The sequence below is a fragment of the Cannabis sativa genome, chromosome 9 (genome assembly GCF_029168945.1).
Source record: "Cannabis sativa cultivar Pink pepper isolate KNU-18-1 chromosome 9, ASM2916894v1, whole genome shotgun sequence".
NCBI lineage: Eukaryota > Viridiplantae > Streptophyta > Magnoliopsida > Rosales > Cannabaceae > Cannabis > Cannabis sativa.
In genome coordinates, this window is record NC_083609.1 from 58,652,126 (window position 1) to 58,671,703 (window position 19,578).

Sequence of the window (19,578 nt, forward strand, 5' to 3'; positions counted from 1 at the left end):
TTTTGAATTTCTATTGTGGAAAATTTTACTCATTAACATATTCAATAAATAATATAAAAAGTAATTCAATCAAATAAATTGGAAATTTTTTTATGTTAGACTCTAATTTGTTGATCTTTTTATTAGAGAAGAACCAACTTGCTTGCTAGCAATCAAAACGATAAAAACTAGATGCTATCAATTCATGATAGTAGAACATGATTGAGGGGAACTTGTTCTCATTGAAGTATTGATAATTATATTTTGTCAATGTATTAGGCTTTCTAAACTATTTTTGGGTTAAAATTTTATTAATATTTTTTAACTTTGTAACTTTATTGCCCACAATGTAGCTAAGGCTAAATAGGCATTAACATATCTCGTATGATTGAGGCTCACTTAGACCAATGAACATTATTTGTAATGACCAAGTATCAATATGAAAAGTTATATTCTTTTTAGTTTATATATTTTTTAGGGGGAGAGATTTGAATAGCTGAAAATATATAGAATTGTATTGTATGCAGTACTTAGAACAAACAGTCAAGTAAGAGGGATTTGCATTCATTCTATTCTGTCTATGTTTAGACATACCAAAGTATAAGATGATATGGAACAATGTAATAATAATATACACTGTTTTATGAAGGAAAATAAAACTCAAAACAACTTCGAAATGAAAGCATATGAAATCGAAACTATGAATTAGTAACCTCTGTGCTTATCAGTGTAGAGTGCTGAACGGTCTTCTAATAGTACCTGTAAATAAAAATCAAAACCCTAAATATAATTTCATGTTTATTTCTTGTGCCATTTGGGATAAGATGTAAGATAACAAAGTGAATAAATATAGCATAAATTTTCTGATACACACTTGACTAAAGTTACATTTCTAAATGATAATCCATGGCCAAGGCCAACACACTCGACTAAAGTTACATTTCAACCTCTTTCTCAATTTCTGCCCGAAATATAATATGCTTCGAGTGATCTTTTTCATGGTGATGTTCATATTTTTTTTGAATAATTTCGAACACACAAGGGTAAATATCCCAACATATATTTGAGGGCAGAGGTTGAAAACGAAATTAAAACTCCTAATAATAAACTCACTCTTAGGAGCCAGAGATAATTGCATTTTATCAATGTTTACGAACCTGGTAAATGAACAATGATTTGATGAAGTAGCATCTACACCTCTTCTATACAATAAGTTCATCTTCAAGATAATTATACTCGAAGGTGAACTCTGTCTTGATCCGCTGACACCTGTATACCAAATATTTAAATCAGCCCACATTGTAACTCCACACTATAATTTTCATTCGCATGCATTTTTATAAGTACATACCATCCATGTTGTAAATCATCATTGGCAATATGGAAGTCGAAGTAGACATATGTTCCTTGTTCATATTCATCTGTAGCAACTTTTGGTTCCTCGTGTCGCTGAAACCATGTGTTGTACTTTCTGTGGTATCTCCACGACTGTTTCTTTAATTCTTTTGCGGCTAAATATTGTTGATATGTATTCTGAGAATGAAAAATAAATAAGAATGAGACTAAGCTCGTAGTCAGCGAAATGCAAGTACTCTCATTGTTACCAGTTTTCGTACCTGTTGATAGTAAAAAGAGAAGAAAAGAGTGTCAGTTCCATAAGGTTCAAGACCTAATCGTTCCCAGAACGCGGGATTGTTAACAATCGGTGCCTGTACTTGAGGGTAACTTGGAGGAGTACTTGCGGGGTGTCTCTGCAAATGGACAAAACAATGATAAATATTTAACCGTAACATCAAAGATAAAAACACAATATGAAAGTTAATGATAATTGCACATCCATACCGGATTATAACTCCTTGCACGTTCAGAATCTTTGGGTTGTGGAAGTTTGTAATAAGCAGCTTCAAGCATCTGAACATTATATGATTGGTCATGCAATGCCCCGGACATTGCAGTTGACCCGGTAATATTGTCACCAATGGCACCCAGATCAGAAACGCTTCTTCTACCAATAACACCTAAGCTACCGGAAGATTGATTGGCCTGTAAAGGTTGTCCAGGAGAGAGATCAATATCTCTTGGCCCTTGAGCTGGCTCTGTTAAGGAGCCAGAAACTCCTGTCTACACAGACCAAGCCATCATGAAGGTCAACTAGACAATAAATAAGCCTCTATCCCAGCATAGCACGAAATAATTTTTTCAAATATTTGAAGAAAAAGATTCACAAATGAACGGGTAATGTTAAGTACCCAAAGAAAGTAAGGAAGGAATACAGCCATTCCTAAAGCTCTCTTAGAGAAATTGTAAACTATAACAATAGCTTCTCTTGGAACATGAGAAAGTGTTACACTATAGGAGAGAAGAGCATGAACTGTGAATAGCTCTAAGAACACCACTTAATGATATGTAATGAATTAAAAGAAATCCTGATTTCTTTTAGAATTATAAAAGAATTTTTGTCCTCCTTTCCTAATAGAAACAATGTATGCACTTTAAAGAAAATATAGAGGTAAAAAAGAGAAATCAAATTTTGACCTCATTTCCTAGTAGAAAAAATGTTGATAATCAAAGAAAATATAGATCTAAACAGTTTTATTTAGCAAAACATACCGGAGAATCAATCGCATATGGAGCTTTCATGTCATCCTCATTCATAAGATTCTTTGCAATCCCAGAACTTGCAGCAGTAGAATCAACGGCTGAATCGTCAGGTAAATTCTGTTGCTGCTGCTCATCAACTTTTGCATGGCCAAGTTCTGCATCAAACAGAACAAATACTCAACCAGTCTGGTGGTGCTCTATAGTTTGTGACTTTGAAAAAAAATGGAGGAACTTAAATTTTGGTACAGTTTTAAAATCTTAAAATATATCTAGGCACAACCCGAATATGTGAAGTTAATCCAGACAGCTCTTGCAAATATTATTAGCAACCACAGTAAAATAATCACAAATGGAGCACTACTTTTTAGTTCAAATTCCTTTTTTGATATCCCTCTAGAACCCTTCCATTCCTACTCAATAAAAACAAGAGCACACCAACAACTTTTTTTTAGCATTAGATAAATTAACAATCATAATATTGTTTCCCCAAGAAAATAGCAAGAAACGATAAATATTACATACAGAATCACTAATCTAATCAGCATGCTGACTATACTCTAATCTTATAGAATATAAGGTGAATAAAAAAGCTAAGTTACCGGATTCTTTTGTGCCACTAGAAACCAACACGGATGGATTAGATGGTTGATGGATGGAACTCGTCTGCTGCTGTTGCAGCGTGGAAGAAGTAACAGGTCCAATGCCTGAATTCTGAACTCCAAGTCCCAGACCGGCTTGAGAGGGGACAGATGGATTTTGAGAATTAAACTGCAAACATGGTTACATGACACGAAATAAAAATCACCAAGTCATAAATACAAGGGTGCTTGTGCTGTTTTTGCCCAAACTATGTTTAATATGCATTTAAAGCCCTAGAGAAGCAAAACATGTTTATGAAGAAATGTTTATTCTTTAATCAAAAAAAAAAAAAAAAAAAAAAGAAGAAGAAGAAGAAGAAGAAATGTTTGTTCTCCTTGTATTATGATAAAATCTGCTGAGACGCAAATAGTAAACTTCTTTACTGGAAGGCCAGGGCAGCAGCCCAACAAGCGCAAAAGACACAGAAATTAATCTTCAAAATCCCAAACTTTGACAATCAAAGTTTGGTACTCTGCTAGGCCAGTGAGTGCTTTCAGAGCCAAACAAGAAGAAAAACAATTGGAGTATTTACAGAGGAAATTAAAGAAGTTTTTTTCTTTTTTTTTTTTTTCAGAAAAAAACAAAGCTGTCTTGTATCAATTTTTTTTTAAAAAAATGCAAGGATGCGAAAAATCCTATATATACTGTCAACACAAGAAAATTAAAGTTAAAACCCAAAGATTTTAAAAACAAAAGAAAAAACATTGATGTAGTTTTTCTGTAATTGCTTTTGTTTTATTATTGTGTTTGTGCTATAATATTTTGTTACTACGGTTTTCCTCCGCCACAAGTGAGATTTTTTAATAAATTTGAGTGGAGATCAGTCTATAACAACTGGTCCCTTACTCTTTTTAAAAATGAACGAAACAAAACAATAAAAGCACCTGTTGCAACAGTGGATTTGGCTGTTGTGCTGAAAACGGCTTATGATTTCCTCCGGTAAGTGTTTGAATCATGTTACTATGGCCTTGCTGCACTTGATGGAGCCGCTGCAAATATTTCTCCCTCAGATCTGGTGCAACTTCAGTTCTTCCACGAAATTGTCCCTGAAAATGGAATTAGATAAGTACACAAACAACGAGATGGTCGATATAATCTATATTCTAACCAAATATAGTAACTTTCCAGCCAAATAATAATAAATTTCTTATGGAATACAGCTTAAAGCACTTATATGTGAAAACCAGAGATAGCAAAGACCTAGTATCACCCACAACTTCAAGAATAATAAAAAGTACATGTTACACTTAATAATGTAGTTCATTCAAACATAACATAAAAGAGTGTCACTTCAGATTGTATTTTGTCCATATTCAATAGATGGATTTGTGGACTTTTAGACACTAATAAATTTCACCATAACAGCCATTACAGAAAATATAAAAATGTTCCATACACAGCCTAAGATAATTTGAAGACATATTGGAGTGAGAAATTAATCATAACAGCTATTTGAACCAAAAGTTTTTAGAGACATTCTGAAGGAATTTCTCAAGATCAGGCAGCCTCTTTAAGAACAAAGGATAGCTTTGCAAGTGAAAAAGAAAAGGCTAACAAATGTGGAAAGTGAGGTGGGTACCATGGTTTCGCAATGGTGCTTTTAGAGCTGTATGCAGGATATCCATTATATTGTCAAACTGAACCTGCTTGTGTGGGTTACATCAGAGCATTTCAATTTGTATAAAAACTTGATTGTTTAAAGAAGACGAAAGAAAAAAGGTCAGTATGTGTTTTTCATGACAACACTCCAACATGCAGCAACAGCGCATCTACTTATCGTGTTAGGTTATACAATTTTATTTTATGTTAATGGCCTATTATTACTACTGAGATTCTGCCTTTTAATTCCCCACATCAGCTGAGAAGCAATAAGACATGTTATGACTTCTGAACTTTATAACTACACCATGTTGACCAACACATCATCTTAATTCCTGAACTAGCCTTTCAAAACAATGATGAAGCCTTTATGGAAGAAGGCTTAATATCATACTAAAATGACTATAATGGTGTATAAAGGTTCAAAATGACAGAAATTCAAAGCTACCTTCAAATCTTAAATGCATGGCCATATTAGAATGAAAAAAAAGAAAAACAAAAAGGAGGCAATGTTAACATACTGGTTCAGCTCCTGTCTTCCATTGCATGCTAGAAACACCAGATGGGGAAAAAACTCTGCCAGCTAATGCAGCAGCATCACTAACATTACTAGAATCAAGTGAGCCTGTTCCATCAGCCTTTGTAGGCAAGAACATCCTATTACTTATAGGGGAAACAAGAGGTTGCACCATGCCACTGCTCCCAACTCTCTCATCACCTCCCAAAATGTTTCTCTTGGTCATGTCAGATGGGACAACACCAAGGGTGCTACTACCAGGATTTACATTACCAGAATTAATAGGGATGCTAGATGAAGGCTGGCTTGAAAGACTGCCTCTACCAATGCCCCTTCCAAGTCCAGTGTCTGTAAGAGATGGAGATGATCTGCGACCAGGAAAGCTTCCTATTTCTTCTTCCTTTACAGATGTAGATAAACTTACAGGAGAAGATATAGTAGCCCCAGCACTCTCAGTAACCCTAACAGAACTTGAACCTTGCAGGTTTGGAGAACCAAGCGAAACACCAGCCAGATTATGAGTTGGAATATTCACAGGTGCTGAAGCTGTATGAGTATGACTTCCAGCTGGAGTGGTTGCAGTTGAAGAACTTATCACACTACTTTTGGGAGGCGGAGTTTTTGCGACTGTATCAACGGCACTCTCCTGGGAAGTTGGCTCTTCAACTGGTTCTTGGACAGAAGTAGTTTGCTGATGAGTGGAAGATACAGTGGCCTACAAAAGAATTAACATTAACAAGTAATTAAAACAGTATCAAGTGAAATGAAAGGCGGGAAAAAAAACTATACCATTTTAAGTGGAAAAAAAATACAAAAATACAACCCCAATTTAGTGCATTTTAAAACAATCAAAATTACCAATGTTAGATATTCTTCTAGACAGTATTTTTTTTCTTGCACAAATGACCAAGGACACTAAAATTATATGGTTACCGAATTTAACAATCAATAACAGCAACAAAAAGTAGATAGAGAAAGAGAGAGATAAGCGAGGAGGAGGAGAGAGAGAGAGAAGAGGGGGGGGGGGGGGGGGGGGGGGGTTGGTTGGAAGAAGCCCTTGAGATTAAGAAAAACTAAAATTTCAAAAAACAATGCAGGACAAAGAGAAAACATTATAACAAAGATATCAAAATGTAGTCGAAGGCCCAATCAAACATCATCAACAGAACAATTTCTGGTTTAATATTGTCAAAATAATTCCATATAATATCACTAAAGACTCAAAGCTCAAAATCGTAAATTTGCAAGAAGGTAATTATATAATAATATCATAGAAAAATAAGTAAAACATACAGGAATTTGAGTTGCTGGTACTGTTAAAGACTTCAATCCAAGGATTGGTGCAGCCTGCCGAAATAACAAAAATCAAAAGGATTCTTCACTTAGGGATTTTCTGTGTGCATACTGGTATAACTAGCATGCCTATATATTAGCAAATATTATACTTAAACTTCTGCTTGAGAGATCATCACCATCAAAGGCATCTCCACAAGCCACTTAATTTATTCATAAAAAAAAAGTCACTTAATTATGAAACAATGAAGTGGATAAGTACAAATAAGTACAAAATTTAGTCACAATGGACAAGATTCTGTTACCAAATATAATCCTCATATAAGTAACAATAAGTACTAAAGTTGTGATTGTTGTAGTAAGTCCTTCCCAAGTTTTCATGTTACCAAGGTCTTTCCTCCATTCTCAATAAAAAAAAATAAAAAAAATAAAACACTACGAAACCATGAAAACAGCATTTACCTTAACAAGACTAGAAGGTGCAATTGTGACAAGTTCTTCGAGTGCCTCCACCTTGTCCAATGGTAATGAAATATAAAGCTCATCAACGTCACAGAACTCATCAAAGTCTTCCTGCAATATTATTTTAGAAGAAAAGATAAAAAGGTCACTATAGGAGTTATATATTCAATCCACAACAAAGATGATTAAGAGTTAAAGCTATATATAAAATCAACACATGCCTGGTTACGCTCCACATAGTCATCCAAGAAGTCTTTAACATCATTGACCTGCTCTGGACTCAATTCATCGTTATCCAACAGTCTCAATATCAGTTCTAACTTCATAATATGAGCCTTGTGTCGAGTAATAGATTCCTCTAAATGGACCTGACATAACCAAGGAAAAACAAAGAAATTAAATTATCAATAACCACATCAACAAACAAAAAAAAAGACAAAAATGTGTATCTAACCAATCTAGGTGGTCTTGCTTTTCCTTTCTTAACAGTGAGTCCTTCAATCTCAGCTTCAAAGTTGTCAATCTGTGATTCTAACTCAGAAACCTACTCAATCACAAAAACACATAACAAGCCAAAAAAAAATTAGAATACATAAATAGAGTTTAAAAAATATGAGAAGCAAATCACATTTTCCGTAAAATTTATAAACTCAAATTTAGATACAGACAACAAAACCTTCCTTCAAAAATACTTTTAAGGATAGAAGCCAACAATTTTATCACATAAAATTAATACATTCCCGAACAAGATATACAACATCACTTGTCTGCCCAATAAGCCAGAAAAGATGAAGGAATAGAAGTTAAAACAAAAGGTCTAAGTAAATACCACATTGTTTAACCAATCCCTTGTTTCTGCTTTAGCCTTCTCTTTCGGATCCTATAAACAAAACAATGACACAGTGAGTAGAACGGTAATAACAGTGCAAACAGTGTAGCTCTCTCATAAATAAGATTTTGCACATGCATGTGCATTATCAGTATTCTCCCTAATTCTCTTCCAATAACAATTTTATACATTGAAAAGAAAAAGAAAAAGAAAATGGCCTAACTTTGTAGACCAGTCTTCCATATTTTTTCACAAGAGAGAGAGAGAGAGAGAGAGAGAGAGAGAGTAAAGTAGAAAATTCAGATTGGAACAGTGCAAGGCAGGGATGAGGCTGCAAGGTTCTTTCCTTTTAAAAGGACTGACTGGTCACAATATCATGTTCCTTTTCTAATTAAAAGAATGTAAATAATGTCATCAAAGAACCAGGAAAAAAACAAAGATTAACTTCATATAGTCATAAACAAGAGGTTAATAAATCCATAGATATATAAAATTCCACCATAAATGAATAACAGTGCACACAATAAATATTGCCACATCTCCAATATACAACGGATCCAAAAGACAGGTAGTGTAAAGTGTGCTCACTGTTTTAGGTTGTTGTCCCAACCCTTCTTTAGAAAATGCTTTAGTTTTGGTTTCCTTTTCACAGATCTTAAATCTTTCCATTTCACGTTCGATTTGTTTACGAGCATCAACGAGGGCCTGCTCATAAGAGGCACTAACCTACGTCAACACATCAAAGAAAAAATTAATCACCATCTTCAAAATAATTCATAAAAACTCAAGATAATTAGAAGAAGGTAGATAATTTACATGGACAAATGATCTAACTTAAAAAAATTCTTAAAAAATGGGACAATGTTCATGCAACCATAAGTCATTGCGTATGGGTTAATTGTTGGGACTTACTTACTGGCCTTTAGCTCATTACTTTGTTGTTTAACCCTTTTCAGATGTAGCTCAGCACTCGGACAACTTTCTATGATATTGTTATGAGAAACCCACTACTAAATTTATAATAAATCTTACGATTATTGATCAAATTACTTTCCACCCTAATAAATCATCACTTAGTTAATGCATGCACTATTTACCACCAAGAGACAACTCACAAATATAATCATTTTAGTTTAGAGTTTTGAAGCCTAAAGAGGTAGCTAGAGAGATTTCACTATTGTATTATAGATTACTCATGAATATTTATATTGGTTGAAGATGTAAAGTTATTGTATCATGGTATTCATAACGATATCATATAGTTTCAGTGTTTTTTTAGATAATATATACAAATTTTGGTCTGATTACAAAACTCCTATCGACTACTGATGATACCAATGTTCTTGAGGAGCAACCAAAACTATGCCACCATATAATTCGTCCAATTGGAAAAATAAGAAACAAACGAAAGTTCATAACATCTCCCATCAACATTCTGCTTAGAAATTAACCTGAAACTGCTTAATTCCTTCACATACTTCACTCTTTATCAAAATATGAAATATAATACTATTCTCCCAATGGAATAAAGCAGCTATTTTTTCACTGGGTAAAGATGAAAACAATCCAAAAGCTAAGCAGTAAAGCAGAATTTCGTATTTAGAATAAAAAGTAATCAAATCAATACTAGAGTGAGAGAGTTAGAGAGAGAGAGAAAAGGAGAGATACAGACAGACAAACAGACCTTCTTATCCTTAATCTCACTGGACTGAATCCAAGTCTTGATTTGATCTCTATACCTTTGTAACTTCTTAATCTCCTTCTTCAAATCAGCTTCAAACTTCTCCTTCTGATTAGCATTGTCCGTATCGTAAACCTGAAAACAAAACAAAAAAAATAATTAATTCAAGTTTGTTTCCGAGTAACCAAACAACAGAAAACGAATTCGAAAAAGAGAGAAAGAGAACCTTATTCCAAATACTGTCAAAGACATCAACGCCTTCCTGGACCTTTTTGAGAACGCGGTCGATCTCGCCCTGGAGCTTCCGACTGGCTCCCATTGATGAGAAATTATAGTACGAGATATGAAAATGGGGATTGAGATTGAGATGAGATGAAATTGAAAGAAGAAGAAGGAGAGTGGTGTGGTCCGTCTGGTGCGGTGGTGATCGACCAAAATGTCTCTGGTCTTTCCTCTTTTATTTTGGGCTTTACTTGGGCCTTGGGTTGGGCCTTCACAATTACCATAAATAACTACCATCAAAGCTATAATATTAAATTTATATTTAATATGTAACTACTATTTTCCACATAAAGTTACCAATTAGATATTTTGATCTGATAATTTTTAAAATGATTTAAATTAATAATTTGAGTTTGATTTTTATTAAAATAAAAATTAATAATTATCTTTTTTTAATGGAAAATTCATTTTTATTAACCAATAACTTTAGCTATCAAATAAATTAACAAAACAGACTCTAAGTTGAAACGACAATTATGATATAATATAGCAGCTCTAGCGAAGTTATGAGGCACCATATGAGCTGATCGTTTTACTAAAACTACAGAAATATTTCTCAGTAAAGCAAGCAAACGCTTACAATCATCTATTACATGTCCAAATAAAGAAATCATAGAAAAAGTGTCTTGCAGAGCTTGCACGACTAAAATACAATCAGTTTCAAGAGACACCGACTGCCAGTGATGGCCTTTGATCCAAGAAAGTGCTTCCCGGACTCGCATTGCCTCCGCTACCTCCGATTCTACTTGACCAACCAAGAAGGTAGTACGACCCTCAATCAGAAAGTCGTTTGAATCTCGAGCCACCATGCCAAAGGCAAAGCCATTGTCCCTCTCAAACAGAGCTACATCGACATTGATCTTGATACTATTAGCCTGTGGAAAAATCTGATGCTCAGCCCCATCACCTGCCTGAATTCCAGGCCATGATGCCTCTAGAGTAGAGTTTTAAGCATGTCTCCGTTGATCAAGATATCTTTTTGCAGAAACATCAATGTCACCAGTACGCATTACCTTTTTGTTCCACACCAGGGCGTTCCTAGCTTCCCAAATGGCCCAACAAAGCATGACTAAGACACAACGTTTTTCCACATCCAAAGCCTTGAAGGAAGTAATACACCAATCAAGAAAAGTGCTACCTGGTGTACTACTAGTGCTGATTCCCACCCGATTCCAGCATAGTGTGGCCTCTGGACAAAAGGCCAACCTATGAAAGATAGTCTCATCTTCACTTTGACAAACAGGACATAAAGAGCTCACATTCACATGCTTAGAACACAATTGGACCATTGTTGGCAAACAATTCATACCAGCCCTCCACAACAAATTTTTGTTTTTGGAGGGATTTTTAACTTCTACATGTTCTGCCAAAACACAGTCAGCTCACTATCATTCCCATGCCATCTTCCTTGGGTATGTTGTAGTAGATTATATGCACTTTTAACTGAGTACACCCGTGACGACTCTTTAGACTAAACATAATGATCATCAGTTTTAGTCAAGTGAAGTGGTGCTTTTAAAATGAGGACTCTATCCCTTTCTTCAAACTTAATAATGAATTATGACAATTATACAACAATCGTGTTTTTTTGTTCAAATCACGTGTTTGATAATTCCCAGCTCTATTTTTATAATACTATGATACTGTAGTAACAAAACTATTATTCAACTAACGTGCAACTTGATTGCAACTAAAAATATTAAATGTGAATGTGTATCTATAAGAAACTATTTGTCAGTATTTTTTTTTTGTCACTGATCGATAATTAGTTGTACCTTAATAGTAATATATGGAGAAATAATAGTTAGCAAAATGTTTATGCAATTGCAATTAGGGCTGTACATCGGTCGGTTTGGACGGTTTATCCTATATATTTTCTAACCCAATCTAAAGTTCGGGTTGCTAAAATTTAAGTGCAACCCGCCCAATTTAAAAAAAAAAATCTATAAACCGACCAACGGTTTGGGCGGTTTGGTCGGGTTGACCCGCCCAAACCGCCAAACTTTTTTTTTTTTTTTTTAGTTTTAAAGTCAAAATCAACAAAAATTAAAAAAATAAATTAAAAATATCACATTCCACCAAAGTACAATACTATATATATGACTTTAAAACTAATAATTAAATATATAACTTTATATTATTATATATTTAATCATTTATATTATATATAATAAAAATTAAAAAGTTAAAAAAAAAAATTAAAGGTGCAAAATCGGGTTGGTCGGTTTAATTAGGCGGGTTGGACCTATTTTCAACCCGCCCAATTAACAGATTGAGCGGTTTGTAATTTTTTCGGGTTATTTCAGTTTGTAATTTTTATCGGTTTTTTCGGTTCGGTTTGGGCGGGTTATTCGGTTTAGGCGGTTTACAACTTTTTTTGTACAACCCTAATTGCAATGCAACTGTTGTGAAACATTAAAAATCAGAATAGTATTTCCACTTACGTAACTCTATCTACATGTCTATTTGTGATTTAATATGAACAAATTCACCATTAGAAATCTAAAAAACAACGAAAATAGACCAGGATAAACATTTAACTATAGAATTGATTCAATTTTTTATTTTGGATTATACTTAAGTTGGATTGTTTAGGAATTCTAGTTTAACTTTTTGAGATATGCATTTTATGGATTTGAAAATTGAAGTCAAGACATTAGTTTTATGCGAATTAAACCAGATTTCTAGTTGAATTTTAGTTTCGTAGTAGTTTTTTTGTTCTTTTTTTTTCATAAATTCAAAATAACCCCTGTTTTGATTGATTTCGGTTGTATTCTCAGGTGAAGTCACCAGAATTAATGGTGGTTCTCTTTCTGGTTGGGTCTCGTTTCGGTTGTGTTAGGTTACTGGGTTGGTCAATCGAAGGTTGTGTGCGTGAGTTTGTTCTCTTCTCAGGTGACGTCGCGCACAATTAATGGTGTTTTCTCGCCTGTCGGAGTTTTTTCATCGTTGTTCACCTCATTGCATCACAGGATGGTTTCGATCCTAGGAAATGTGGATCGTGTAGGCTGAAAGTGTGTGTAAGAAGTATTTGTGTAATTTTCTTTATTGGGTTGTATATTTATTTATTTGACCGACTGAATTTTTTTTTTTTTGTAATATTGTTATTTTTTTAGTTAAAACTGAAAAAAATCCTTTTTTAAATTAGTTTTTATTAATATATATATTTAATAAAAATACCAATTTTCATTTAAACTTAAAAACCAGCCATAAAAAGGGCAACTAACTCAAGAGACAAAAGAATCTTCTAGATAATACGACTGCGAGAAAAACAAAAAATATGCGCAATACAATGTATGACCTTGTTAGCATATTGATTAACAAAACATTAAGAAACATGATTTAATTAGTTTAGAATAGTTTTACTATCAGAAACAACCAAACCAAATTGTGAAGGCACTCATAATCACTTGTACACAAACTAAATTTCTGTATCTACAACCACATTGTCCCAATGATGATCATCAATCTAATTGAGAGGTTCTTTGATACCAATAATCCATGGCACTTCTAATGGAATACGACTCACTTTGCCCCTATTAAATACCTCCAACAACCTCCCATCAGTATCCCGAACTACACATTCCATACCAAACCATCCAACCTGCTCAAAAATTGCACTGCCAACATTAATTTTGATCTGCTTAATAGCTGATGTAGTCAGTTGCTCAATAACTTTATCATTATTCAAAGCAATAATAAAGAATCACATTTTTTTTGTTAAGCATATAAATATTGATCAAGTAATACTTTAACTTATTATACCATAGAAGAAGCATTAGATGATTTTTGATTCCAAACCAAATTATTACGTGCTCCCCAAATCTCCCAAGCAACCATGGCTGCCTCTTGCAACATACCAACTACCCACATCCACTATGGGTCGTGACCAACAAGACTGAGCAAAGGAGCAACGCACCGAGACATGAAAAATTGTTTCAACACTATTATAACACAACAAACAAGCAACCCTTATAGGGACATGTTTCTTTGCTAGTTGCAAACAAGTTGGCAAGACATTCGACACCGCTCGCCAAAGGAAGTTACTCACTTTCGGAAGAATTTTCAAATTCCATAATTGCCTCCAAAACCAATAGCATTATCAGAAGACCAACCATTCTAAAAGTTATCTAAATATTTGTAAGCACTTTTAACCGTATAGAAGCCAAAACTCTTAAATCGCCAAAATCAACAATCATCATGTATGGAAGAGCTAAGTTGAGCAGACAAAATTAACTCCTAACCTTCCTCTTCAAAAAGATCAAGAACAATACCAGTATCTCATTCACGAACCTCCATTCTCATAAGACTTGAAACAGTTTTTCTAACCAAACCTGGAAGCGAAAACATGACATAAGGATTTGCCACATCAGATAAGCAAGGATCATTAAGCACACTAACACTTAAACCAGAACCCATACTATGGCAAACTCCTGCCAACAAGAACTGTTAAGCTTCCATAATACTTCGCCAAACAAAATTAGGATTCGCACCCCTCCAACAGTAAAAAAGATCCATTAGAATAATAGCGAGGCTTGAAAATACCACCCACTAGAGAGTTTGGTTGAGTAAACAACCTCCACCCTTACTTGCCTAAAAGAGCAAGTTAAAAACACGAATGCTTACCTTAAGTGATATTAAGTCTCTTGTTTGTGAACTTTAAATTATGTGTTCCTTAAAATATAAATTCTTACTTGTTGTATAAAGTAATTAAATGGTACGCAAAGATTATTTGCTTTACTTAATTATAATTTTATTGTCTAAATTTTTTTTAAAAAAATTCTTATATGGCTTGATCTTTGATATTTTCATGGTGAATTCTTAGTGGTATGTATCTAAGTCAATTAAACCCACACTCTTGGATTGATTTTGAAGTATTGTCTGAAACAAATTGAATTTCACACACAAATAGAGTTTGATTAAATTGATAACGAACAAAATTATGGTCATGTTCTTACCTTCCTATGTACTAATTTCCAATTAGTTATATACCAAACTTATATAATGCAAAAGCATTACTTCCTACTCCAAATAATAAAAGCAAAGTCACAACAAATCTTGAAAGTTTTGTTTGCCACTTATTCTTATTATTATTGATTTTTTCTAATAATCCAGAAATGTATTGAATCCAACTCAGTTGGAAGCTGATATTTGCCTTTAACAAAAATGCACTGCAAAAATAGAATATATTTACAGAACTTTAAATGATAATAAGATTTTCTCTGTTAAATATTCACTAATTCGAGTGTATAAAACAAAAATACATATTTACTTGTACGGTCATTTACCCATAAGGATGTAAGAGCACCTTCTCGCTCGAGTAAGGCAAATTTTCTCGTCTCTGTACATCAAAGGGTGGATGAAGTTCTGGACTTCTGAATCTTCTCGTCTTTGGAAGTGGTAGGCAACTGCAATGGCGAGGAAGAAAATGCAGCGTGATATGAAGACGAAGCAAGTTGTGCAACTGCAGGAACTGCACCACCTGTGGATTTTTCAATAAAATATTAGCAATCGTTCTGTCAATCTCATACTGAAATGCTGGAATGGAACATTGAACTAGTTGGTCCAAGGCAGTCGGAAACCCTTAGATTAAGATAATTATGCAGAGGATTAAAGAGAGAAAGTAGTGCTATTTAAAAACAAGACTACAAAAGCTAACTCTCCAAGTTAATGTTGACATGCAGAATAAGAATTAGAATAAGAATAGTATAATCCCCTTTAAGCAAAAAGACAACAAGAGAAGGGTTTAAGTAAGCTATCGTGACCACCCAACCCAGTGAATAGACAACCATGGAAATGAATTGTTAATTTACATATTTATAACATTTGCAACATACCAGAAAGACCGGGATTAAAAGCCTCGTTCGGCTAAATATTTTTAAGTTGTTCTTTATGTTCTTTTGAAATTGAAAAAGAACTTTTGGGTGAAAAATAGAAAGTTCTTTTTCTAGTTTAAAAGATCTTAGAAACCTGGAGAAAGTGTTGCTGTAACAAAGCTCTCACAGAAGCATTACTTAAAATCCTAGAGAGCCTAGTGTTTAGGGATAAAAAAGAAAAAATTCTGAAGTTAAAATGTAACAATTCCAATACACAGATTACATATGGCCAATCTAGTTGCTCTTGGAATGAATGTATAGACCTATTTAGAATTGTTTGAACCAACAAACGTTGTAATTGCTACATACAGACCTGTTAAGGAATACTTAAGTAAAAGTAAAGTACGAAAATCCTGACCTGCTAAACCAGCACATGCAGAAGAAAATACTATCACAGGCGGTGCCTGCATATTTACATGAAAAAGTTTAAAGCAATGCCAGAGTTTACAACTTATAAATAAGGGTTTTGCATTACAATATGTAAAGCAAAGTACAAGGAAATTAATTTACAAGTACAAGTTGTCATTTACAAAGGGAAAACATATCAGAGAATAGTAAAGTACTAAACCACCAGAAAACTTACACCAACGAGAAAATGAAACCACATCGGTCCCTTTACAAATCTCCGAACAATTGGCATTACTGCAGCAACAAATACAAAATGAAAACATGAGTTTATTAAGCAAGGAAATCTCTTGGTGAAGAAGGCACAAACAGAAAGACTTTATTTGTAAACAAAGATGGATATGGCATTTGGAAAAATAAAATAAAAACAATGATAAGAAAGGGTATGAAATATAAAAGCAACCAGTAAGCCCTTGCATTTGAATTCCCAGAATAGCTAATTATTCAGCTACTTGGCTTCCTATCCTATAATTAGCAATTTTGCAATGCGTAAAAAAACCCATTGAAACGTATACCTAACCAAAAGCATTACAGCTAGACCTCGAAGTTACTATACGCTAAGATCCAAGGAAAATGTAATGCATTTCAAAGTGAAAATTAGCCAAAACTGACAAATTTTATGAATGGAAAATGGAGAACAATGTCAGAAAATAGATTGAAGAGTTTATTATTCATTACACAGTAGAGCCATATATCCACTTGCTGAAATGATAGAAAAGGAACGAGAATAACCTAGCTTTCACTACTTAGCTAATATACAAATATTTGACAACTAGCAAATAACATCTACAGATATACAAAATATTTTATAATAAAAACAGATTTGATTATATCCTTTTTTCCAGAGTTTAATCACATTCAATGCATAACCATGTCCACAGATCAAAATGCTTTTTCAGGGTTCAAACTTCAAACATTGCATAAAGCTGAAGCATATCAAAGGAATCACTAGGCATTAAACTTGTAAACAAAAACCAATGAGTCATTCCCTACTAGATACGGATTACTCAAATGCTTACTCCAATTTAATTTGTTCTTTTTTCCTCTCAATATATATAACTCATAAAATACCCACCCATCACCCCATATAAGTTTTGAGGATCAAAGCACAATAATTTATCTGAACATGAATTGACCACTCAACAAATAATAATAACTTTGCAAAAGAAAAAAGCAAACATATATAAGAAGCTCAAAAAGATTAAGAACCTATAAAAGTAATGAAAAATAAACAAAAATAAAAGAAAGAAACTGGAAAAGAGAAAGCACACCATGGTTGAATCCATAAAAAGCACTAGTTGTGCCACCAACAGCAGAGCCAATCTATAAAATAAGAAAAACCCCAGAAACAAAATAGAAAAAATAAATCAAACTCAACAATTAATATCCAAATAAAATAGACCAAATCTAAATAGAACCAAAAAAAGCATAGAAGATAAATACATACCATAGAAAAGCTATCCCTAATAAATGGCCGAACAGTCCAATCACTGGTTTCCATATCCTTAGTCAGAGGTCCAGCACAGTGATGACATCTTAAACTCGTTTCCCCTTGTTTGGGATCTGCCATATTTTCTCTCTAAAAGATACAAATTAACAGTGATTCAGTAGGGTTTTAATCTTTTTTGGCTCAAGACAAAAGCATCTCCTTCAAAGCATGACAAGTTTTTATCAATCAAATCAATAATAATAAAAAAAACTAATCACAATGAATAAAAAATCTGAAACAAAGAAAAACTATCCATTCCATAATCATTAACAAGTTTATATATATAATGTTTATGGATGAAACAAAAAAGATCAAAACAATTGTTATACAAAGAATTAAAGCTAGGGAAAAGGTAAGACAATTGAAAAATCTTACAGTCGATAAGAAGGGGGCGGTGGTGAGGCTGAGAGGTTATGAGGCCGCCTGAGGTGTCCGTACAGGTCAGGTCAGAACGGCGGCGGTGACTGGAGAGAGAGAGAGAGAGAGAGAGAGAGAGAGAGAGAGGTCGCCGGTTTATACTGAAGTGGCTGACCTGAGAGAGTTAGTTAGTGGTTATGTATTGGGCCTTGTGGGCTTAGTTAATATAAGCCCAAATGTTAATATTTGTGGAGGAAATTAGATTGTATACTAATTTTATTTTATTTTATTTATTTTAATTTATAATTTTATTTATATATATATATTTTTTTAACATATACTTAATTACTTAGTTTTGTAGATGATATTACTATTATACTCTTTAAATTAAAGTAAAATATGTACTAGATTTAAGTGAAGAGTAAAGTTATATTGGACAAGGAAAATTTACACCACATACTATTTTTTTCTATTTTATTTCAATTTTACTGCTATAAAGAAAATATTACATTTTTACTGTATTTTTTATACTATGTGTACTGTTTTTATTTATTTATTTATTTATTTTACTTTTTCACATGTCACAATTTGCCTATCACATTAAATAAATACAGTAGAACCTCTATTTAAAAATACTCTATTCAAGAATAACCTCTAATTTGTTATAAAAAAATCAAGTCCCAATTTGGGCTAGTTATAAATAAGAATAACCTCTAAATTGTAATTAGTTATATATTTTTTAAGTCCCGCATTACCAAAGTATACCTCTATATAAGAATAATTACATCTTAATAAAATATATATATGTATTTTGTAAATTTATTTATGTAAAATTAATAATTTTATTTTAAATTATAATACATGTATGAATATTATATTTACTCTAAAATATTTTTATTATGGCATAGTATTAATGATTATTTATTGTTATTATTGTTACGTTGATATTTTTTGGTTTTTTAATTTTTTTTTAGTATAACTCTATTTAGTTATAACCTCTCAATTAGAATATAATTTACTTGGTCCCAAGTGTATTCTTGGATAGAGGTTCTACTGTATATATATATTACATAAACTGTAAAAAAAACATGGGAGTGGGTTTTTCTTTTTTTAATTTTCTTTTAATTAAAATTATATTATATTTTAAAGGTATAAAAGTGTGATGTGACTTGTGTTGTCACTTTAGTGACATATATTTTTCTTAATTAAAATTGATGATAAAAATATGTTACCTTAAATATTTAATACTCATTTCTATCACTTTAATCTCACTTCCCCACTATTCTCTCTTACTATTCATCATCTTCTTCATTTATTTCACTCTCTATTTCCTCAAGTTCTCTCTATTTTTCTCCATCAACATATAAATTTTTTTATTTTTTTCTTGTTCAGTTCTTCTTCTTCATCTTCTTTTCTTTTCGTTTTTTTTTTAATTTTTTGAAGTTCTTAGTTACATTTTTAGAAAATATAAGAGTTAGTGTGGTTTTTTTTTGTTCTAATTTTCTTGAACTTTCTTGCAAATATAGTGCATTTAGTATTGAGGATGTGCACAAGATAGTTAATTTTTGA

The 19,578-nt window shown here is 32.9% G+C and overlaps 2 protein-coding genes across 11 annotated transcripts; both read right to left on the reverse strand.

Moving 5' to 3' along the window:
- Window positions 1-472: 472 nt before the first annotated feature.
- LOC115724153 (uncharacterized) lies at window positions 473-10,040 on the reverse strand. Of its 10 annotated transcripts, none has more exons than XM_061104333.1 (17): window positions 9,827-10,040; window positions 9,604-9,735; window positions 8,508-8,645; window positions 7,920-7,970; window positions 7,545-7,634; window positions 7,312-7,458; window positions 7,091-7,201; window positions 6,629-6,682; window positions 5,340-6,050; window positions 4,104-4,265; window positions 3,180-3,348; window positions 2,590-2,735; window positions 1,822-2,022; window positions 1,596-1,730; window positions 1,331-1,512; window positions 1,137-1,248; window positions 473-738 (listed from the first exon to the last, which is right to left on the reverse strand). In XM_061104333.1, the coding sequence occupies exons 1-16, from the start codon at window positions 9,917-9,919 to the stop codon at window positions 1,182-1,184; spliced, it is 2,589 nt and encodes an 862-aa protein (XP_060960316.1). In that variant the 5' UTR covers window positions 9,920-10,040; the 3' UTR covers window positions 473-738; window positions 1,137-1,181. The 10 variants fall into 10 exon arrangements, with proteins under 10 accessions (XP_060960316.1, XP_030509477.1, XP_060960313.1 ...); XM_030653617.2 differs by having other exon boundaries at window positions 1,822-2,100; XM_061104330.1 differs by having other exon boundaries at window positions 1,822-2,100; window positions 7,091-7,197; window positions 7,308-7,458.
- A 5,009-nt stretch (window positions 10,041-15,049) lies between these two features.
- LOC115724155 (uncharacterized) lies at window positions 15,050-18,203 on the reverse strand. The gene is made up of 6 exons (XM_030653620.2): window positions 18,028-18,203; window positions 17,611-17,742; window positions 17,435-17,486; window positions 16,342-16,400; window positions 16,117-16,162; window positions 15,050-15,364 (listed from the first exon to the last, which is right to left on the reverse strand). Exons 2-6 carry the CDS (start codon window positions 17,731-17,733, stop codon window positions 15,231-15,233), a joined length of 414 nt encoding a protein of 137 aa, XP_030509480.2. The 5' UTR covers window positions 17,734-17,742; window positions 18,028-18,203; the 3' UTR covers window positions 15,050-15,230.
- Between the last annotated feature and the right edge of the window lie 1,375 nt (window positions 18,204-19,578).